Consider the following 23,860-nt stretch of genomic DNA (forward strand, 5'->3'; position numbering starts at 1 on the left):
TTTCCGCAATCGCTTCATCGCACTTTTGTCGTTGCGCAACATTTTCGCAATCATTTCGTCATTCCTCGAGTTTGGTTCAAAACAACCACATTCCTCTTCTTTCTTTTTTGCTTTGCCTTCTCTCGTCGCGAATCCGTAATCTGAGCGCTTGGGCCGATGAAAGGTCTATCAGGTGATATACTTGTGGATAAAACTAGGCACCTGTCGACACGTTCCGGCTATTTGTGCGAGGCACTTTCACGAACAAACAAAAATCAGCAAAGCAAGACGAATACGAGAACTATGTAGACCACACAGCACGAAGAAAAGTGCGAACCCATTAAATGAGCTGTCGGCTAGCTTGAATTGCGATGTTTCGGTTTCGAAGCGCTCGCCGTAGACAGTAGTTTAACGAAAGAAACAGTAGTGCCTTAGCTAGGCATTTCATGAACTGATTTTGATGACGTGTAATTTATAATCATAAGTATAGGATACTTATTATTGCGCAGCAACGGAGTTGTCTTGCAACATGTTTTTTTTAACGGTGGACCCTACTAGCACGCATGCAACGTTGCCACAACGTTACTTTCTCAATGTGGCGGCAACGTTGTGTCAACATTTGGTGCTACTAGGGGAGCTGTTTAAGCTTCAAAACGCCTGGTTTTGGGATGTTAAAACCCCAGTTATTATTAAAGCTTCAAAACTCAGGGATCGTCCGCGCAAAAGTGGGCCAATATGGGTCACAGTATGTGCCAAGCAGCTCCTAACATAGCATAGCCATGCATAGTATTTCAATGGGCCAGTCACTTTCGAGTAATGGGTATAACACAACAAAGGCGTTGTCAACAGTTATATAAATATTGATTTCTTAACAGTTTCGCGAGGGGACCTCCCTTCCTCGGGGGATGAGTTAAAACAGACACACACACACACACACACACACACACACACACACACACACACACACCTTGATATATATATATATATATATATATATATATATATATATATATATATATATATATATATATATATATATATATATATATTGCAAGGGCGGGAAAGTGAAGGGATATGAGGAAAGGGAGGGGATAGCTATGGTGGCTAGCATAGCCATGTACAGTATTCACCAACGTTACTAGAATCTAGTAACGTTGGTATTCACCTCGTGCGCCACCGATGGCGGCGCTACGAACGGCGCTTCGGTTTCTTCGGTTAAAGACTTTACGCTTCGGTGACGGCGGGGATTCGGCCTTTGTCGTCTGGGAAGTGAGGGTGAGGAGGAGGGAAGGCCACCGCTTTTCCTCAGTCTTCGCACCCCTGGTGCGTAGCTGCCCCAATTTTTTTCATATTATTATTATTATTTTTTTTACGACGTGCTGGCCGGCTTAATAATTTCCCCACCTTTTTAGAAAGACACGTTTACATGGGTCTTCAACAAGTGTAGATTGGGCGAGTTAGCATGACGTCTTCAAACTGGTTCAGGGAACAGAAACAGGCGAGCCGGCCGAAAGAAGAAACAGATCCCCTCTCTCTCTCTTTTAAGTGCGTATCACTTCGGGGGCCCGGCTTCGTCCGTAGATCTGATGTGGAGTGATCACGCTCGCAATCAAGTGCTCAATACAGGTCTAAAACAAGGCTAGCAGTGCTGAAAACCGGGTTAACCCATATATGCCCAAACTCAGAAAGAATATTTTTTTTTTACGGAAAGTATACTTCTACCCTCAAAAGAAAGCCCAAGTTCTTTATTTACTGCCAGGTAAACGCAACACTGTTTTTCAAGCCGTCATATACATATAGGTCACTGGGCATTATGGGTGCTTTGTGCGGGTGTGGTAAGCCTCGAAGAAGAAGATGATGATGATGATGATGACCTCTTACTAGTGGCGCTTACTCACAAAGGGGGATGGGCCAAGAACAGGGCGGCAGGACCTTTGAGGTAAATACTCATTAGGCTAAAGATAAACGTAATTTTAGACTAAAAGAGAGAAAGAAAAAACATAGCTAATACATGAAAATTCTGCAGAGCACACAGTCAGACTATCAGGTGTGATGTTTGACGAATGTAACAACGGTTGGAATTAGTAATGAAAATAAGCCAATATAAACTAGCATGGTAATCTTTTTGTTTCCTGTATGTAATCAAACACTGCAGAGTGGACCTCCCTGTGGCTATAACCTAATGTAATGCCACCAAATGATAAAATTTGCGGAACATTGAATTTTAATCCTAACTTTTGAAGGGGAGCGACGAGGCATCTTTTTCTCTGATTGGAATACCGGTGACAGAATAAAAAGAAATGCTCTATTGTCTCTATTTCACCGCAAAACTGACATAACGGAGACGCGCTGAGTCCAGCTTTGTGTAAGTAATAATTCAACTTCGAAATTCTGCAGCGTAGTCTGGTGAAAGTAACTTCTACTTGCCCTGATACACACCACTGCTTATTCCAGCCAAATCTTAGATGTGCGAAGTCGCTGAATTGATCCCATGAAAATTTGCTTATTTCATTAAGCAGACACGCATTTCGAAATCTTATTGCTGTCGCGTAAGCAGTATCGGGTATAATCGGTGTAATGGGTCCCCTTAAAGATATTGTGGCTAATGTGTCCGCCATCTCATTTAAATATATTTATTCCGAAGTGGCCTGGTACTTATAACAGCTGAATTTTTAGCAAGTTTGCCGGTACTAAATGATGAAACATATTAATGAGCGGTACGTTTGTCGCCGAAGAGAGCGCCGAACATACTGAAAGAGCATCTGTAATTATAACTGCTTCTGATTCGCTTGAAGGAAGCTTTCGTAGAGCCAGAACAATAGCAAATAATTCTGCAATGAAGATAGGTGTGTAATCTGGAAGTCTAACAGGAAAAGACCAGTCAAGAGAAGGAGAGAAGATGCCCACCCCAGCCTTTTCGTTTGATACGGATGCATCAGTCGCAATTATATTGTTAATTGTCAGGTGCGCAATGTAATCTTGCAACTGATCATTTAAATACCGTAATGGCATTTGGTTTCGCATTCGGAGGAAAAATATTATCAAAATCTATGTTAAGTTTTGAATGACTTCTACGTGTTGAGCCAATATGTTTAATTTTAACTTTCAATGGTTCTAGCAGCGCCTGAACGAATATAATTTGTGGGGTGTGTAAGCGCGACCACTGTTTTTCAAAAAAATGCTTTGGCGGTGCCCCTCGTTACGTGGGGAAAGGACCTTACAGAGCAGTAATGGAGCTCGGCCCTCAAGAGCTCGGAATATCAGCATCAACTTTGGGCTGTCCAGAGAGCCTGCGATGCGGCGATTAGGCTAGGTCTAACTGTCCCCACGTGGGAGCGGCCCGCGGTGTCACCCTAAGGGGTGGCACTTCTCCGGATCTTTAAATAAAGTTCTCCGTACCGTACCGTATAGGCTTGGATCTTTCATAAAAACGTAAAATAACTGATTCTGAGGCGAATTATATATGTTTAATAAGGTTTGAACTATAAGCATTTTGAATCTATTTATCAAAGATGGTATTCGCGCTTCGATATACAACACATTATTTGCCACAAACTTGGGAAGACCAAGGCACAAGCGCAAAGCTTCCCTTTCTAGTAGTATTAAGGGTCTGATTTTATAATTCGCGCTTCCAGAAAATAAACATTTCACGTGCACACCGACATTGCACTTCTTCCTCTTCATTACGTCTTTCATACAAAGCACGCGTTTGCCCGGAGAAAGCGGTCGGCATTTCACGTGCACTTCTTCCTCTCCAAGACGTCTTTCACACAAAGCGCGCGTTTGCCCGAAGAAAGCGGTGAGCACGTGACCGCATGAAAAGCATCGATGAAAAGCAAGCACTGTCTAGGCTTGCACACGTTAAGAATGAGGCCTGCTTGAAGTGCTGTAGGTGGCGCTAGTCATCACCTAAAGAAATAGCGATGCTAGAGTGCATCAAGGAAGCGTCCTATATGTAGGACACTGGGCATATATGGGTTAAAATAAACGAACTGCGTAATAATATAATTAACAAAAATAATCAAGAAGCTTAAAATCGCTAAAAACGCTTCGGAACCATGCCGCTGACACCCGCGCCGCGCAGGGCGCCACCGTCTCGCCAAGCGCGTGATTGCTCCTCCCATCGGCGCTTCTCCGTCGCCTCGCTACATCTGAAGGGGAAAAATCCACGCATATCCACGAAGTGAATGATGATGAGTGGGCGCGAAGCACTGGTTGGTTGGTTGGTTGAAAAAACTTTATTTGGGTCCTGCAAGGCGCGCGTCAGCGCGCAGCGGGCGACTCCCACGTCGGGACCGTCAGACCAAGCCTGCCGGCCGCTCCGCGGGCCTGCTGGACGGCCCAGAGCTGGTCAGCCAGGAGGGAGCTGCGGTGATCGTTCGGTAACCATGAATCTCCCGTGACATTGCCCACTCGCGCATGTAAATGAGTGACCGCGCGTGTGTGCACTTATATAGAATGTGTTTTACTGGTCATAATTCGTATGTCGTGTTCAGTTGTGGATTCCGTTTTGCCTTCATTATTACAGCTTTGTAGTCAATGTAGAGCCACTGGTTCTTCGATTGGATCTAGCCTGAAGTTGGCAAAGACGAGGGAGGTCGCGCGGCGCCGCTCCCGAGAACGGTCTATTTTGGGACCATGTGCGCGCTACGCGCGCTCTGTAGACGGTTTTGCTCATGTTGTCACCTGTTAATCGATGCGCTTCTTTTCGAGCAGCTTTCGAGCGGTGCCGCGCCGAGTACGGTCTATTTTTAAACCATATGCGCGCTATGCTCGCTCTGTAGACGGTTTATGCACAGCTGTATTGCACCTGCGCTTCAACTGTAGACTACGGCGGACGGACGGACATTGTGAGGTCTCAAGGTGCTTCGCCCCTAAAAACCTTACGAAACTCGCTGCAGACGACACGTATCTCAACTGCCGTAACACGCAGGAAGTCGATAGAGTGCAGCAAAGAGTAGAGCGCGTGTCGCACACCGAGTTTGCGAATCTCCCTAACAAGATTTTACTCGTGTCGGGGAAACTGTACATATGCTTACATAACCATTGAGGTCATCCACGGTTTGGTAAACGGAGCAGCGGGAACTTTACAAAAGAGAATCGCTGGGTGCCCGTGCTACGTACTTCCTTAGGTTTATTATTTATTATTTTTATTTATTATTTACAAGTACCTTGCAGGCTCCACGGGGAGCATTGAGTAAGAGGAGCATCACAAAAAGAAATGTAGAACAAAGCGATACATGAGTATGAACACTGCAACAGTAACGTACCTGCGAGACGATTAAACAAATTGACTTACATGGCAAAATAATACTAAGAATAACACTACTTCAGAGTAGTGGAACTGCATTTAGCGCAGGATTTAGAACTACACCAATCGCTACGCAACTGTTTTTTTTTGTTTTTTTATTGCGATAGCAATTATATGGACACTCTCGGCGGATTTTTGCCGTCGCCGTCATGTCCCGGATTCTATGTATTTATTTATTTATTTGATTTGCATACACACAAACACAAGGACACAGAGAAAAGAGGGAGAGAGCAAGCTGGCAACTGCCACCAGAAGGATCACAACGCCTGCCCGCTCTTTCGGGAGGAGGGAAGAGACATATGAAAGGAATTTAGGAGGAGAAAAAGGGGAAAGGAGATAGGAAAGTGAAGAAAAAAATTGACGAAGACTTGGACAAAAATAGGTAAACACACACACACACACACACACACACACACACACACACACACACACACACAAAAGGAAACGCTTACAAATGGGTGGCCAGATCTGTTTGGTCCATGAAGGTCAGCAGAGCTCGATGGGCCTAGTCGCGTCGAGATACACAACCTCTCGGAAAGAGGAAATCGTCGATGGTCGCGCACGTATATATATAAAAATGCACGAAGAAAAATAAAGCAGAAGAAAAAATTGGCCGCGTATCTGCGTGCTTCGCTGCAAATGTCGAAAGACGATAGAGGAGGCGCTGTGTGAGATAGGGACGCCATCTGGCAATACGTCGGGAAACATGAGCTTTTGCAGAGGGCTTTTTCGTGCCTAGCGTCGGATTTTCAGCGCAGCCTAAGAAACACTAGGGTCTTTAGAATTACGTTTCTATGTATTTTCTAAAGAACACACCACCTAATACTTACGTATTGATGTTGCGCCTCAGATATGAGTAATATTTGCTTCTTGATCGACAATGTTCACAGGTATGAACTCAGCTACCAGTTCAAGATGGCTCGGCGTTCAGCAAGTGCTTAAACTTTGGCCGGGTGGCTGAATTGTGTGACAGACAGACAGACAGACAGGCCAAAATTTCTGCGTTTAAGTTCCCCAACAAAGATTCCGAAGCACCCGACCAGGGATTCGAACCAGCGACTCCTCGCTCCCCAGCTCGCTGCGTTAGACAACTCAACCACGCGCCATGCATGCGCCGGCGAAATAACAGCGAGCTATTTATAAACACCATTTACCGCTGGTGGTTCCTACATCTTTCAGTTTGAAAACTACCCTTGAGACGCGCACGACTAAGCGGCCCCTTTCTGTACCCACCCGTGATGCCGAACGAAAAAAAGAACACCGGGCACACTCAAAGCTCAACAAAGAGGACAGCACCATAATGAGAACACTTCAGAGCAACACTTGCACCCACGGTATACTAAAGCACAGACTGTAACCAACGTTACGCGACTATCTCTGCCCAATTCGCGGCGTACCTGACACCTTCACTCTTAAAAAAAAGGTTGTAGTACTTACTAACTTCGGTTTACTAACTACTTGTCACATATGTTACTACCCTGTTAGTAAGTGCGGTTAGTAACGGGGAGGTTAGTAACCGTTACTACCCTCGCCGTTACAAACGCACTTAGTATCGGTTACTACCCTTTTCGTTGCTAACTTGTAAAATAGGTAGTAACGGTTACTACAAAAAAAAAATTAAGTAGCCGTGATCCTTCCGCCTCTTTTTTTTATAACGGTCACTTCACGAGCATCAACATTGCGATATATCATTAGGTAATTATGCACAGTATGTCATGAATCAGAACAGCACACATACACAACAACAAGGCTACGCGACACGTATAATTCGTAAGCGTTTCCAGGAGTATATATAGCCCTACTTCTGGGGTACGCAGCTGGTGCCGGTGGGCAGCTAGGCTTTAGGATAAATAGCTTAAGTTATGCGCCTATACTTATATAGCGTACAATTTTATTAGGTGCGCGAGGTGACATAGCGTAGGACTTTTAATCAAGCATATTAAGACAATCAATATGCTATGTATATTTTGCGTAATATCGTCTCAACATGGCGTAATATACAAGACCCAAGACGGGGTACTAAGCTTACTAATATCGCCTCAATGAACTTGAATCGATTCCAGTGCTAGTGAATAGGTTGTAAAAAGCTCGTAATAATAACTTCTAAGATTGGTTTAACAAACTCGTTTAACAGGTGCATGGCAAAAAGTTAGTAACGGTACGCAAGAGGTAGTAACCGTTGCAACTTTTAAGTGTCTGCTAACGTAGGTAGTAAAAAGGTAGCAAAAAGTTAGTAATGGTCCAAGAAAGCTAGTAACAGCTGCTGTTACTATTTGCTCGTGGTTACAAGCTTTTTCCTAACTTTTTTTTAAGAGTGTGCAATCAGACTCAAATATCAATTCCTCTAAAAATGTTGGCCGTACAAATTATATGTCTTCAAGCCATGATCAAAAAAAGTGAATACGAGAAGGGTTTGAGAAAATATTTTAAAATATATTAAAAACTTTCACTCAGTGAGTGAATGCATGTTTTTGCAGCACTGTGAAGGGTTATAAGCAAAGTAGCTTTTTGTTACTAACTCGAGTTAGTAACTTGGCTGTTTGGGTAGTAACAACACGCCTGTTGCTTTCGAGTTTGTAAATGGTTAGTAACTGTCTCAGAGACGGAGACCGCCAGGGGGCTCGAAGTAGTGCAGACGCGCTCGCTTCGTGCTCTGGATTCTCATGATTTTTCAGTGGTGTTTTCTGTCTGCAACTACCAGAAAACGTTACGATCAGCTTCAAGAAGTTCCGAGGAACGCCTGGGCACCACTCAAGAGGATTTCTTGCCACTTGGAGGTACCAAAGGACTTCAGAAAGCTCGACACCGCTAGGACGCTCACCAAACGCTGACCTGGGGAGCCGCCGGCAGCTGCACCGACGCTGGGGACGCCCGCGTCGGAGCTTCATCCAGCTATGGCTCTCAACGCGGCGACCGACCAACAATACCACCTCCTAGACCAGGATGGCACAGCAGACGACCAAATGGATCAACTCCAGGGTGACCACGATACGGTGAGCCGAGACGCTATCGGCGCTCAATCGCATGCAGAAGAGGACGCTAGCTGGCAGGCAGCGAAATCCACGAAGAAACGCAAGCAAGAGGCACTGGAGCGGAGGCGCGGCAGCGCAGGGCCCCAGGACCAAGTTAAGACAGGCACGTCAACATTCAAGAAATTGCCAAAGCTACCACCATTGCCGAAGGACGATTACAAGATCGTCATTCGTCCAAACCAGGGCCTCCCGCTGAGAAACATTTTGACTCCTACGCTTGCGCAAGCAATTATCGAGGCATGCCAAGCTGGCATCAGAGATGATCAGTTCATCCTCAGAATCAATCCAGGGTCAAACATAGCGATTCTATCGACCAAATATGAGGAAGTGGCGGACAAAGTGCGCCTGATACGCACCCTTGTACTTAACGGCAGGGCTCACGCTGTCCGTGCCTACGCCGCAAATGGAGACGATACTCTGAGAGGGGTGATTCACGGCGTACCGATGAACACCTCAACCGAAACTCTCATGGCGCACCTACGTGTCAGAACGCACGGTGTGGAGATAATCACTGCAAGAATGATAGGCACAACGAAAAGCGCAGCCGTTACATTTTTCGGTCCAACGCTACCTCGTGCCGTCTACTATTACGGGGGTGAACTCCGCTGCTACCCCTTCCGCCCTACGATTCAGGTCTGCAAGGTCTGCCGAGAAAAAGGACACCGCGCGGACGTTTGCCCGCATCCGGATCGCCCCATTTGCCGGCTGTGCGGATTGACTAACCCAACGGATGGACATCCGTGTTCTATTAGTTGTGCCTCGTGCGGGGAGGCTCATCTCACAGGGGATCCCACTTGCAAAAAAAGACTTAAGCCGCCGAAGCCTAAACGGCCGCAAGCAGGCCACAGTGATAAGCTTCAACAGGGCACTAGCAACGACCCACCGAGAACCAAGAATCTCCGCTGGTTCTCCTCCGAAGAGGAAGAAAACGCCTACAAGTCAGCCGACGACAAGCACAGTTCCCGGTCGCCTTCACGGTCTCCAGGCAGAAAGCCGCACTCGCCATCCAAGAAGAGCGCGCCAGCATCGACTCAGCAGAACCCCCACCACAGTCCTCCAGGAGGGGGAGCCAAAAGCAACGGCGGGGATCAAGGACGCACCCAACAGGCATCATCACTTCCGGTAAGCTGGGCGGAAACCGTGGCTCCCAAGTCTGCATGTACTCCCCCCATCACACAAAACGTACACTATCAAGCAGTAATCGCTGAAAACAAACAACTTAAACAACGCCTTGACAAATACGAGAACAAAATAATGTGGCTCGAAAAACAGCTGGCCCAATTATTGGGAGCCACCCCGAAAACTACAGTTCAGGCCTCTCAAAATCTAACTAGCCACCCAAGCGAAAAGTCGCGGGACAATGGGCACATCCAACCACAATCGACACCACCACGAGATCCTGTAGTCAATATAGGAACAGAACAAACAGCAACAAACCTCACTTTACAACAACAACTGCAGCTAATGCAACAGCACATACTGCAGCAAACAGAAGCCCAAATGAAACAGTTCTTTGTCGAATTTAATGACCTGAAGCGATACGTTCATGAAAGCCTCAACAAAGAATCGAAGCGTCGACGTAAGCAGAGCCAACAGCGGCCCCAGGAGTCAGACGCCAAAAGCATGCTTACCTCGGACGCTGAAACCACACCCACCTCCTCGCACCATGGCAATTAACCGACGCATAGCAAACGAGAATCTTACTATATGGTCCTGGAACTGTCGTTCCCTGCACAACAAGCACGCTACACTCACTCTATACATAAAGGCGGTGCTGGTCCCTCCTGACGTAATCTGCTTGCAAGAGGTGGGAGCCAGGCCTAAAACAGTCTCTGGCTACAAACTGTACGTAGATCCAAATACACCTAAGATTGCGACACTCGTCCGGAAAGAATTGGCAGCTACATGCATAACGGCACCGAACGAAGAGACGCAACACCTTATCGTAACGCTTTGGCCAGCGAAGAAAGGACGCCCGAGGCAGGTTATATGCAACATATACAGTCCCCCACAAGACAGAAAAGCAGAATTCAGCAATATCTTCCACTATCTGAACACCACGCTTCAACCACGCGACCGCTTGATCATCACTGGGGACTTCAACGCTTGGCACACTACATGGGGTTATAGCGCAGACAGACCCAAAGGTACGCGACTTTTAGAAGCGATACAGCGCTACGACTACACACTCCTCACGACACCGGGCATACCGACTCGTATAGGAAACAGTGTCAACAGGGACACCACACCCGACCTTACCATAACCAACAATGCCGCGACCATGCGCTGGAGTGTGCTGGACGACAATCTGGGCAGCGACCACAACATTGTGCAAATAACATATGAAACAGCTCGACTGCGACGCCCGCTCGGAAAAGCCAGACTGACTAACTGGACTAAATATAGAGAGCAACAAGAAGTAGACGGGCCCAAGCCAACAACCATAGCCCAATGGACACCGTACATTAAGGGCCTCTATGACAAGAACACCAAGATCTTTCAAACAACTACCGACGCACCTGCCATTGACACCCACTTGACGCATCTTTGGGAAGCTCGTCGAGGCCTCACGAAACGGTGGCGCCGACAAAAGCTAAATAAGAAACTCAGACTCCGTATAGCGAAAATCACGGAGCAAGTAAACGCATACTCAAAGGAACTTTACAACAACAACTGGCGCACCTTCTGCGATTCCTTAAAAGGCACATTAAGCACGAAGAAGACCTGGAACATTCTACGAAGTCTTTTGGATCCCTCCGCAACAAGAACCGAAACAAACGCTACCCTTCAACGGCTAGCTGGGGAATTTCAAGGTGATCCGGATCAGTTAATAGAAGAGCTGAAACAACGCTACACAGGAGAACGCAAGCGAAACGTTAGCCCAACACCAAGTCAAGAATACAATGGAGACCCCAACACTGAGCTCGACGCACCTATAACCTTTGCGGAGGTTTATGCAGCGGCGCAAAGCTTCAAAAGAAATACAGCGCCCGGATTGGATGGCATTACAAATGCCATGATACGGAACCTCAGCAATGAAGCATTACAAGCCATCACGGACCACTTTAATCAGGAAGTCTGGACACCGTGTGGGAAGATACCTGCAGAATGGAAACTGGCACAGGTTGTACTCATACCTAAACCAGGTAAACGGCGAAGCCTTGATCAGCTACGACCCATTTCATTAACGTCATGCGTTGGCAAGCTCTTCGAAAAAGTTATACTCACTCGCCTTGACCAATACACCGAAGAACGGGGGCTTCTACCAACATCTATGTACGGATTTAGGCGAGGAGTGTCTACCCAGGATATCTTTTTATTGCTCAAAGAGGAAGTGCTTAACCCAGCGCCAGGTAGTCTCAACAATCTACTCGTTGCACTCGACATCGAAAAAGCATTTGATAATATTGCGCACTCTACCATACTAGACGGTCTTGCCGCCATAGGATGTGGACAACGCATATTCAACTATGCCTCTGATTTTCTTGGAAATCGCAAGGCGCAGATTGGCATGGCTGGTACCAAATCATCACCATACGACCTCCCACTGAAAGGCACACCTCAGGGCTCCATCTTGTCTCCATTTTTATTCAATATCGGTCTACGGAAACTAGTCCTCCAGCTGGAGACTGTACCAAACCTGGGCTGTGCCTTTTACGCGGACGATATTACGCTATGGGCAACAAAGGGCTCTTATGGAGAACGACAAGATGTACTGCAAACCGCTATAGACATGATTCAAAGCTACCTCACTGCAGCAGGCATGTCATGCGCACCTAACAAATCGGAATATTTGCAAATAAGACCCCCACGAACTCAGTCCAACCGTGCACCCGCGCTGCAGCTGGAAATTGCCGGACAGATCATCAACAGGACCCCAGTAGCTCGAATACTAGGCATGCACGTGCAAGAAAACAACAGCGCAAAGACTGCAATAGGCAAACTCAAACATACCGTAAAGAGTATCGCATCCCTTATAGCTAGAATTGCGCGAAGTAACGATGGGATGACAGAGGCCGACACGGTACGCCTTGTACACGCCTTCGTTCTCAGCCGAGTCACGTTCGCTCTTCCCTTTCAGGCAACACGCAAGCCCGAAATAGAGCAGATTGACAGGCTCATCAGAATTGCATACAAAGCAGCACTGCGACTTCCGAACAGCACAAGCACAGAAAAACTCATGGAACTCGGCATGCATAATACGTATGAAGAATTGGCAGCCGCCACGTTAATCGCACAGCGAGAACGACTCACCACAACGAACCAGGGAAGAAAACTGCTACAGAGGCTGGGATACCCTCTCACCCCTCAATATTGTGGCGATGAGACGGTCATTGTATCCAAGCAAATACGTGAACAAATCATCGTGGAACCAGTTCCAAAAAACATGCACCCGCTCTACAACAAAAAGCGCCGTCAAGCGCGAGCCCGAAAACTCCTGCAGAGAAGTAGCGATCCAGACGCCTACTTTACCGACGCCAGTCTTTATACCGCGCCGCCACAAGGCCCCAGAAAACAAGCATATGCATTGGCAGTGACTAACCAAAGCAAAGTCGTGGCCTGCGCGTCCCTACCCACCAGATCAAGTGCCACCGCAGAGGCAGCAGCCATAGCCTTGGCAATTAGAGAAGCCGAAAGAAGGGGGCGCCCAGCATATATTTTGACAGACTCGCAAGCTGCATGTCGCTTATACCTTAGAGGCACACTTCCAAGATGCGTCACTGATATTTTGGGGCCCACGTTGATGGAGGCACATGGCGTCACTTGGTGCCCAGGGCATGACGGCCTGAGGGGGAACGAGGAGGCAAACTGCGTAGCTCGCGGACTTACTGGCCGAGACGCAGGACTCTCCTCCGGACATCTCACAGGGCACCATGAAGAACAAAGTGTAACAAGCAGGCAGATATTGGAAAACCAACGCCTTACAAGACGCCAGTACGCCCCTCCACATCCCAACTTAAGCAGCCAACAAGCCCGGGATTGGCGCCGCCTCCAAACGAACACATATCCCCACATATCAAAACTACACGCAATTTTTCCACAGGTGTACACAACAGGGGTATGCCCCTGGTGTAGGGACCACAGAGCCACACTTACACACATCACTTACCTATGTACCGAGCGGCCAGCCAATGCAGTATCTAGGTTGGTGCGCTCACTACAAATACTCACAACGTGGTCTTGGGAGGCACGGCTTTCCGAGCTGGCACTGGGGAGCCAACTGGTGACCCTAGACCAGGCCCGGCGAGCCGCCGTGGCCAGTGGGGCTCTACAAGAGGGCTCCACCCGGGATTAGCCACGTACTCTAATTCTTCAATAAAGTTTATTCTCTCTCTCTCTCTCAGAGACTTAGTAACAGTGGCTGTTACTAACATTTTCCTTCCAGTTACTACCTTTTTACGAACTTTTTTTTAAGAGTGTTGGCTAACATGATCCTCGCGTGCCCGTGCAATATACAGACAGACATGTACAACGCCTTCGCCTGTAACGCCGGTCAAGAAAGCGATGACCTTCTCGAAAAATGGGAGGCCAAGCTCGCCTCAGAGGACCTGGACCAACAACGACGTCTCGTCGCCAGGGCCAAGGAGGCAGCGAAGGCCAGAGGGTTCCTGGAATGAGGAGACCTCCCACCTAGGGTAGACGCGGGACTAGCACCGCGATACCGTTTCGTGCAATAAACGTTTATTCCTCCTCCGGGCACACCTTGCGTCAGACGACCCCGCGTGGCAGGCACACCTTGCGTCAGACGACCCCGCGTGGCAAGCGTCTCCTGCCCCGGGGGAGACGCAGAGGCGCCGCAGTTTGAAAGAAAAAGAAATATCGATAAGAGCGTCTGATTCTCCATTGTCGACGCTTGCAGCGCGTTGCTCAAGCACAAAGACGTAACAACTGTGACAGCTGTTAGTTCACGCTTGCCCTGTGCGTTCTTTTCGGGCGTCCTTCTTTGCGCGTCAGTGGCGCGCTGCAAGCTGCTTGTCGTTCTTCCTGTGACTTTCTTGCTATCGCATTCATTGCTTCGCCCTTGCGGCGAAACTGTGACTTTTGTTTTTGCCGTCACGGCTAGCTGTTTTTTAAGGCGAAAGCCATAAAAAAAAACAGCTAGCTGCTGTGCCATACAGCTCTGAGTCATGAATTAATTGGGGTCCAGGAAAAAAAAAGGTGATGGAAGCGTTCAATTATAGAAAGGCCGCCGGTGGGCAATTTCGCTTCGCGCGCATTAGTAAAAGGATGGGATAAGTCCAGAACATGAAATATTCAAACTCTCTGCCACGTGCACCAATCGAAACATAGCGATGCTTCTAATTACATTTCAGCGATAGCAGTGGGTCAGGGGGCTCATTCGCAGCACGTTTGCCAATTAAACGACCGGTCGATGCATGAAACAGTCAATTTACTCGCTGACACGCACTTAAATCTCCGATGAGTTGGTCGAGTTGCCGGCGGGCGTCAGGTCTCCGAGGCAACGCGTGCGTGCCCCATAATTTGTAGGTACAACAGCCGTTCTCACTAAAACAACGCAGCGTAGTTAAGAGCTGCAGATCTTGTCAGCCACTGAGAAATATTGTTCCGCCCTGAGCACTTATGTGATCCCTATGTGTCACTCGTGGGCCCATTTTGAAGCATTCTTTTCTTTCTATTTCAATTGACAAAATTCTCCAGGTCACCCATAGAGGCTGGCCCAAGCAGGAGTAAGTACAGTTCGCAGAAGTAATCTAGAGCAGAAAATTATAATTACGGAAAGTGGAAGATGTAGAAGACCAACTTATATTGGACTATACTGGAGGAAAGACAGAATAAAAAAAAATTGATGTTAGAAAAGAAGAAAAATTCTCCACCCGAAACTTGGCCGATCCCACGTGGAATTATTTATTTCTATTATTTGTAATAAAACCATTGTTTTTACATAGATTTCATCGTGCACCTAAATTTCCTTTAATCATTTCGTAAAGTTTCTACTCTGTAAATTACCCTATTCTTAAGTTAAATTTATGAAACCACTCAATTGTTGGCCAATCCCCCACAGTGGATGTGAGCCACAGCTCAGTATACGTGAGCAAGAACACAAAGAAGAGCAGGTGTCACAGGCAAGCACAATTTTAAAATAAACCTTTTAGATTGATGCAAGTGCACTTGGTGTAAAGAACATGTTTAGGAGTAATGGTACTACATAGTGCCTGTAAATGGCCGACATCGGACAAGCCCTCCTATAGTTCCCGTTCCCATTCGGCTGCCGTGCTCTGGATACAGCTTTGAATTCTCTGCACTAATCTAACAGGACGGATCCACATGAGGAACAGAGCGCCGACCGAGTGCGAGAAAAATGGGACATGCTTGTTCACTGCGATGGAGGAAGGAAAAAAGACAATTGGAGCGAGCGTCACGTGACGACCTGGTCATAAAAAAAAATATAACGAAGAAATAGGCCCTAGTCACGTGATACGCAAGTGCTGCTGTTGGTCGGCGCGCTTTGGTCAGTTGCGCGGGGCCCAATCCTACCCATGATCGGCAGCGCACAGAGCGGGAGGGGCGGTGTCAGAGGAGGTTGGCTTGCAAAGGCTGGCGGAGACACGCGACTCTCCCTTTTTTTCCTTCGTCCATGTTCACTGCATATCGACGCGTCGTGTACGTCGCTCCGTCGGCAATCGACTCAGACCAGTCGCGCACACGCACCGGTATGGCGGTACGGAGACAGGCCTTGGTATTGCTCCTGCTGCTGACGTGCATGATTCCAGCGTTGATACTGCGCGTGGTCGGCGAGCTGCTGTGCTGGAGAGCCGAGCGAGACCAGGCCGTCAAACTCGACACGGCAGCTGTGGTTGTGCGCCTGATCTCAGGTATAGTATATAAACGACGAGTGACAGAATGAAAGAAGTTCCATTTCCAGCTGGATTATAGAACCTTTCCAGCTGGAAAGATCTCTAGTTCGATAATTCAGCTTTATATAGAATTATAATTCAGCTCCAAGTCGATGAATATCCAGCAGGAATATGGCCGAATTTCAGCCGTGGACTGACAAAGTTGCAGCTGGATATTAATTCATTTAGAGCTTTATAGAATCGTAAGTCTTTCCATCTGGAAACCTAGGCCCGTGTACTTAGACTTAGGCACACGTTAAAGAACCCCGGGCGGTCGAAATTTCCGGAGCCCTCCACTACGGCGTCCCTCATAATCACATCGCGGTTTGGGACGTTGACACACGCGTACAAGGATCGGTCAAAGCGAGAAGGCAGCTCTCATTGGTTTTCCCGGGCGGAGTCTCGGGATAGTATCGCTGAAAGTGATTGTAACCCAACATTTATTATTATTATTATTATTATTATTATTATTATTATTATTATTATTATTATTATTATTATTATTATTATTATTATTATTATTATATTCCAGCTGGAAAGAGAATTTTTTTTTATCTGCGGGTAAACAGGAGCGTGTACGGTACGGAGTTTACGAAGGAATGGATGGCACGAAAAGGTGGGTGAAAAAAAAAAAAGCCGTATAGATACCCCGTTTTTCGGTACCCCATTGAGTCTACAAAATCTTGCGTTCTTTTTCCTTCTCCCCACTTTTTCTGTTCGCCAGCAGCCCGCAAGGAGAGCACAAAAGAACGCAAAAGCTTTCGTGCGCCAGCAGCTTGCGGGCCCCGCGACTAAGACTCTGTATTCGGCTAGGAAAAATTGTGAGCTCTGCCCACAGCGATCGCTGTCCTTCCCACAGAGAATTTGCACAAGTGCCCCCAAGCCCTTCTCGAGTGTGACTCTCCCATGAGGACCCTAGTTAACTGTATCGCTGGTTTCCTTGAGCGTCCTCGTAAATTTCGACAGCACTGGCGTAGCAAGGGAGGGGGGGGGGAATTAACCCCCCCCCCTTTCGCCCGCCGAAATTTTCTGTTCTGCCTGCGTGTGTGTGCATGCACACATACAAACGCACGCACGAACATACATGTGTGTCCTGTGGCTTTCGGACTCTGACAAGGAAATATGCTGGTAGCGAGGTAGCGACAAGTGGCACTAGTCCTTCACAGTGGCGTTCTTTTCGATCAAGTACAGGCCGACCAGAACGGTCCAGAAGGCCCACGATACGGCGGTAAGGTTAAACCTTATACTGTAAATTTCTGCCCACACAACTCTTTCTGAGCCACCTTCGTCAACCTAAGGGTTGATCTTCAAGATATGAATAAAGTTCATCGTATACCATAATGCCACTGTTCGACAGGGATTCTGACATTGCTCCTCAGCCAAGCTCAATGTTTCAACAACGAACCTGCAACTCTTAATTAGCCGAGAAAAAGTACCTACGGTTCGAGCGGAAACCAGCCAGCACGACTGTCTTTCACTAGTGAAAGGCGGGCGGAACTGCCATTTTTTCTTTTGTTGTAACCGAGTACAGTAGAAGGTTTTAAGGCTGGTTCCAGTACTAAATTTTTTTAGCTATCGATTCCTGAGGCAATAAACTCCGATACCGTGCATGGTCATTCGATGATTACATGGAAAATTGTTGCAGGGCTCATACGGCTGAAAGAATGAGCCAGTCGAATGAGAGAACGCACAACGACTCGTCAGTCGTTGTGTACATGTCCCATGTCTCTCCTTTGTCTTTCGTCCTTCTCAGTGGTTCATTCTTGCAGCGTTATGTAAGTGACCCAGACTTCAGCATTACGGCCCTTGTAAGCGCGTCCGCGATGCAGGTCTCCTGTGCGCTGCGGCTATCCGGCACCAGGGCAAGCGACGTGCCGGAGACGTGCGGCCGCCCCGCTGGCTGCGGCTTGCCGCGCTGTTCGAGATGCTTCTTTACGCGGTGTCGTACCTGCCGCACCTGCTGAAGACGTTCATCCTCAACGACCAGGCCACACTGGCCGGACTGCTGATCCTGTGCATCGACTTGCGCCCCGGCAGCACTCTGTCGCTGCTCCTTCCAGTCTCGTGCATCGCCGACTACGTGGGCGTAGTGGCAGCCAGCAGCCTGCTCTGTTGGACGGCCCTCGAGTTCCCGCGCTCCGGTCCGCTGCTTCTGGTTTGTGCCGCAAACAGCGCGGTGAGCAGTACCTTTAAATTCGTGCAGAATTTCTTTAGCTCGGCCTGTCTAAATCGATCCAGTCATGGTCTCGCATGGACAACAGACCTACTTTGGTTCTGACTGAGATTTTCTTCGTTTTTTGGTGCTTACGTGACTCGTTGCGCAGTGACCTTGAGCAAAATATGGCAGGCGCGAAAAGTGGAACAAAAACCCTCGTGACCTGCGAGCAAGCGTCACATGATGACGTCATCACACGTCATCGTCGTTTCGTCAAACGTAGGCCGTTTCAGGAGGTATTTCGACAGCGTGCAAAAGTGGGCTAGTTGGTTCATCTTCATGATAAAAGCAGCGCAAAAAGACGGCAACACGAGAACAAGAACGACACAGCCTGTGCTGCTTCGTTCTTCTTCTCGTGTTGCCGTCTTTTTGCGCTGCTTTTACCAGGATGTATTCAACACCACGTGAGGTGCATATAACTTATGGAGGGGGGGGGGGGAGTATGGCTGACAATGCAATCGACTGTGAACCTCTTTATTTAATGCGTGTTTCTTACTGCGAATTTTTGTCTTGCAAGAAATCTGATCCCCGGTTGTGAACTCAGTTCATCACCAAGTGCGCAGCAGGCTTTCGCTTTGAAGTGTTACAGAGAGCGCAATATGCTGCCGATTCCTTTTTAGGAGCGAAGCTCCGCCGTCGCCGTCGAAGCTCCCTTTTCTTAATGAAGTAACGCCTTTAGGTTGCAGCGGCCGGTGATTTAAGGGGTACTGACACGACAGTAGACCTCTCCCTGTTTGCAAACAGTGTGACGTCACTGGCAGTGTCCCGGCCCCAAGTCCCGCCTTCGGAGCAAGCTCTGGTTGGCAAGAAAGTTCCGCCGGCGGGATGTCTGCATAGCAGCGCTGCGTGTGTCTGCGTTACTTCAATAGATGTTTTTGCAAATTGCTATTTTCTGAACTCACAGCTGTTAAAAGGAATAGTCACTGCCTATAATGAACGATTCTGCTAGGTCAACATATGATTTGCTCGTCGTGGATGACAGCCATAAAAAAATCATATGCTCTTCGAAAGCGAACGTTGTACATTTTCACGAGTCCGACTGGTGTTTGGAGAAATATTAGCATGGAATGGATGTGAACGTACTCAATTTCCGTCGAGAAATCTGCACTGCAGTGTTAAACTATGTACAGCATTGGCGGCTACTTTACGCGAGGTCACGGATTAGATTCTCACTTACGGCGCAAGATCCTGATTGGAGATGACAAAAAAAAAACAAAAAAAAAACGAAGGAAACACTCATTGGCATGCGTTCGGTTGAGGTTAACAAATCCCTGTGAAAATTAAAGCGAAGTTTTCCCCTACGGCGTTCCTCATAATTCACTGAGCAGTTTTGAGATGTTAAACACAATAATTTAATTATAAATAATCTCTTGCGCGGTTACTTCGCTGTAGCTGATGCCTACAACGTATTTCCATACTTATTCCTCTCCTTTAGACTTGGTACGCAATCACTCGCAGATCATCGCGTCAAATAAAATGTCCAATCCTGATGTTCCGTCGACAACCGGTCACTGCAAATTGCCCTGTTAGATACGACGCGCGCCAATGTTTCCGCAAACAAGATGCATCGTTATTCACACACCACACACAATATTGTCAGTGTCAACGTCCGCAAAGGTGAACCGGTATTGTCACTGCCTTTCAACGCACACTACACGCCACAGTACACGCGACACATTTTCGAAGACGATGCCGCTGTTCCTCGCACAGACGACCACGTGGGTTCACTTCTCCAAGTTAAACGGCCAGCAGCCTGGCAATTTTTTCTTTTCGTCACGTAGTCCACGACACATTTATGTGTTCTTTGACACATACCACAAATAATTTTGGAACCGAAAGATGAAGGAAAAGGTTCAAGAGAAAAAAAAAAAACGTGCGCCAAACACCGTGCGACTGTACCACGCTGATCCGGCAGCGGGAGTGTTTTGCCAACCACCGCCGTTGCACGTGCGCCGAAAGGTCACGTGGCCTGACGTCACGGGGTGTGAGTGACGTAGGCCGGTAGAGGTCTATTTTCATTTTTTTTTTGCTTCAAATGAAAGGTCAAGCCATCAAGAGCCTAGAAAAGGCAGTGCTAAGCGCGAGTGCGCCCTGAAAAAGTAATTACAGTATGTTTTTAAAAGCTAGTTTCGGTTCCTACTGTACCCTGACGTCACAACACGGTATGAGCTTCTCGTCACGTGCTCGTACAATATATAGTGACGTTTCCACGGCCGCTCCGCACCGTACACAGAGTTAATATACTGATTCATGGCACCGTGGATCCGTTGGTGACGCACAAGCGGCCGTTTTGGAAGTTTTGATGACGCACAAGTGGCCATCTTGGAAGCTTTAATACCACGTCATCACAACTAGCCAGACTGCTGCGTGAAATCACCAGAATTTGTACTGTAGCCTGACGTCAAGCTAGTGTCGATATCAGTAGGTGCGCCACGGAAAAATTGACTTTAATATCAAAATAAAATATCTCATCAGCATTTGCTGAGCTTCACACTTGCTCAGAGCCGTCTCTGCATACAGGAGATTTGTATGGCAGAGTAAACTCTCCTTCGAAAAAAGGTGTCAGTACCCCTTTAAGAGGAAATGTTTAGGCCTTGAGCGGTTTCGTTCTAACACACCACAAATTCGAGGTTAAAAGAAATAAGCTCTGTGCACAACTGGTTAAATGGTCGTCTTCACTTTCACCACCTTTATCGTGGATTGTGAAATCACAACCATCATTCTATCGCACTACGGGCGCTTTGTCGAAGGTAGTAGCAGATGCTCTCCCCATCCGGCGCCGGCGCAGAAAGACAATGAAACGCTGCGCGCGGCATTGCGTCGCCGCCGTCGAAGCTCCCCGCCGCATCGCCGCATCACCGCTCGCACCCCTCTCCAACCTGCCTCCCTCCCCTGCGCTGCGCGCCGCACACTCACTCGCTCAGTCGTTCCCGCCACCGAGCGCAGCAGACGCTCTCCCCACCCGCTGCCCACCCTACCGCCTTCATGAAAGCCAGCAGCGAGATAAGGCGCATAGTCGTTTGCGTCCCCTTTCTAAGGAGCTTCGCTCATCGGTTGTATTCGTACATGAAACAACTGCTGATCTTTTTTTAATTAGTACACACATAAGCCGACAGTTATCGTTATCGCCCCTAATGTCAGGTGGGCATCACGGTAGCGCTGCGGCAAGGTGTCATGGCCGTGTCGGTGCGCGGCTTCCTCTGGGGCCTGGTGCTCTCCTCACTGGCGCAACTGGCACACAGCCTGTGGCTTCTACTGTTGCTGCTGCTGGCCGCCGACGCGGCCGACACACCTGCAGTGATAGAACCTGCAGTGTGCAACCGAGCACGTGGTCCCGTGGCCAGCACCAAGATTCAGGCTCTCAGGGCCCGCGCTCAGGGTTGCGTGGACCCGAGGCCCGACGCGATGGGCTTCTTCAAGTTGGACCGCCGTTGGCTCTTAGAACTGCTCGGCGCCGCTTTCAACCTTGGCGTCGTCCTCTACCAGGTGAGTGCGAGCGTGCGGAGCTTACGTAGACGCATTATAGGCGTGCGCACACGGGGGGGGGGGGGGGGTGATTAGACAAGGGGGCAGGGGGAGGGGAGACGCTGCGATGAAGCCTCCCCCTCCCACCCGTAATGGGGAACCCTGCGCACCCCTATGGACGCATTGACGTCGTTTCAGCCAATCTGTGATTCATGTCGCGTCATCAAGGAACGTGACCATAGGTCGGTAAAAAAAGACTCACTCATAAAATACATTTTGCCCTTCGGCCTCCCTCGGACCCAGACTCACCAAAATATTCAACCGGACTCCACAGACAAAATGTCTGATTTTTTTTTTTTTTTTGGGGGGGGGGTTAAGCATACTTTATGTTCGTGCGTGCGTTTGTATGTGTGCGCAAGCAAAATGGAAAATTTTCGGGGGGGGGGGGGTGACCCCACCCCCGGCTACGCCCCTGTACCAATGGTTCCCATTCAGTAAGGACATTTTTATTCAAAAAGATGACTCACACGAGATTTTATGAAGAACTTCCCGTGAAAGAGCTCGCGCGTGGATGTCAAGGCACCTCCCCCCTTCGTAACGTCCTACCTCTGGTCAATAAATATTGAGTTGGCGTATGGACGCTAGAGCTCTGAGCAGGCCCGTAGCCATGAATTTTTTTCGGGGGGGGGGGGGGGCACTTGCTGAAAGCCTTGACTATTTGAGAAAAACGCCTATTTTCATGATTTATTTTCGATAAAACACTGTGTCATAAAGATTTCGGAGGGGGGGGGGGGTGCCCCCCGCCCGGCCACGGGCCTGGCGCTGAGGTATGTGCGAGTAGATGTGAGTGTAAACTTGAGCCGGCATGAGGCTGATAGTAATGCTGAATTTCACTAGACAGCCATAGGTCGGCAAAAAATCTGGAGCTCACTCGGACTAATTCAGTAAATATATTTTGCGCTTAGGGCTCACTCGTACTCCGACTCAACCAAATTTTCCTCAACCTCATGAGCGAGCTTGCCAACCTAAGAACTTGACGTCACATGATAGCATTCTTGTACAAAGGCCGTGTGTTTTGCAGATATGGGTTCTTGTATGCGTGTCTCCAAGGCCTCACGTCATGTAGGACTCCAATTTGGCTGAACTTTCTGCCAAATCACTTCTTGTGCAAAGTGTGCTACGATACATAACGCCCATGTATCGTAGCACACTTTGGGAACAAATATCTCTAAGATCGCTCTGAATATTTGTTCAGTAGGTACCGAAACCATAACCACCGGAGGTGAGCTGTTTTTCGACCATTTTAGTTCATTTTATGACATAATTACTACGCATAAATTAAAGCTGTATACATTTACGCCCTATGCTTCCCTTGGCTTCATTATCTGTTCGCTTCATATGCCCGTATAGCTTAGGCACGCACTTCAAAACTTGTTGCATGCATTCAATACGTACGTGACCTTAAGATTACTATAGTAAATAACGCGATTTTGTACAAGTTTGATTAATACTCAGTGCACGTTCCGCGCATTTCCCGAAGCCTGCTGCTACGCGCCAAGTCCCAGCGCGCCCTGCAATATGATTATACCTGATACCTATGGTTATCAATATGGTTATCTCCGATGTGCCGCTAACTAGCAGCACACGTTTAGAGGTTAGTCAGTGCATTGTTTCACAAAGGAAGGATTGCGTAAAAGCAAAAAGCGAAGGTGTGGTCGTCTCTTTCTATTTTGTGCTGTGTTTTTTTTTTTTTGCATAATCATTCCTTTTTGAAAGTATCGCTAACTATAGCAAACTTTCAAACGTTGGCCAAGCGTTCTTAACGGCAGCAACCTTTTCTTTCGTGTGCAGCTGACGAGACCCCTGTCAGAGACAGACGCCCGAAGAGCCCTACTCCTCAAAACGGACAGGGCCAAGGGACACTGCGGACCACGACTCGGCTGCGCGTTTTGATTGTTTTTCCAAAGATCATCAATAAACACAGAGAAGTGGGGGGGCTCTA

At 48.0% G+C, this 23,860-nt stretch overlaps 1 protein-coding gene across 1 annotated transcript; it reads left to right on the forward strand.

Annotated features, from left to right (window-relative positions):
* Window positions 1-15,983: 15,983 nt before the first annotated feature.
* Window positions 15,984-23,854, forward strand: LOC119401325 (uncharacterized). The gene is made up of 4 exons (XM_037668023.2): window positions 15,984-16,157; window positions 18,008-18,354; window positions 21,535-21,879; window positions 23,710-23,854. Exons 1-4 carry the CDS (start codon window positions 15,998-16,000, stop codon window positions 23,809-23,811), a joined length of 954 nt encoding a protein of 317 aa, XP_037523951.1. The 5' UTR covers window positions 15,984-15,997; the 3' UTR covers window positions 23,812-23,854.
* Window positions 23,855-23,860: the final 6 nt, after the last annotated feature.

Source organism: Rhipicephalus sanguineus, chromosome 8, assembly GCF_013339695.2.
Source record: "Rhipicephalus sanguineus isolate Rsan-2018 chromosome 8, BIME_Rsan_1.4, whole genome shotgun sequence".
NCBI lineage: Eukaryota > Metazoa > Arthropoda > Arachnida > Ixodida > Ixodidae > Rhipicephalus > Rhipicephalus sanguineus.

Bases quoted from the DNA above. Each gene is read 5' to 3' on its own strand.
- LOC119401325 (XM_037668023.2), top strand. From the start codon at position 15,998: ATGGCGGTACGGAGACAGGCCTTGGTATTGCTCCTGCTGCTGACGTGC. The intron at 16,158-18,007 runs GTATAGTATATA...TCCGCGATGCAG, and splicing joins GGTTGTGCGCCTGATCTCAG to GTCTCCTGTGCGCTGCGGCT. The intron at 21,880-23,709 runs GTGAGTGCGAGC...TTTCGTGTGCAG, and splicing joins TTGGCGTCGTCCTCTACCAG to CTGACGAGACCCCTGTCAGA.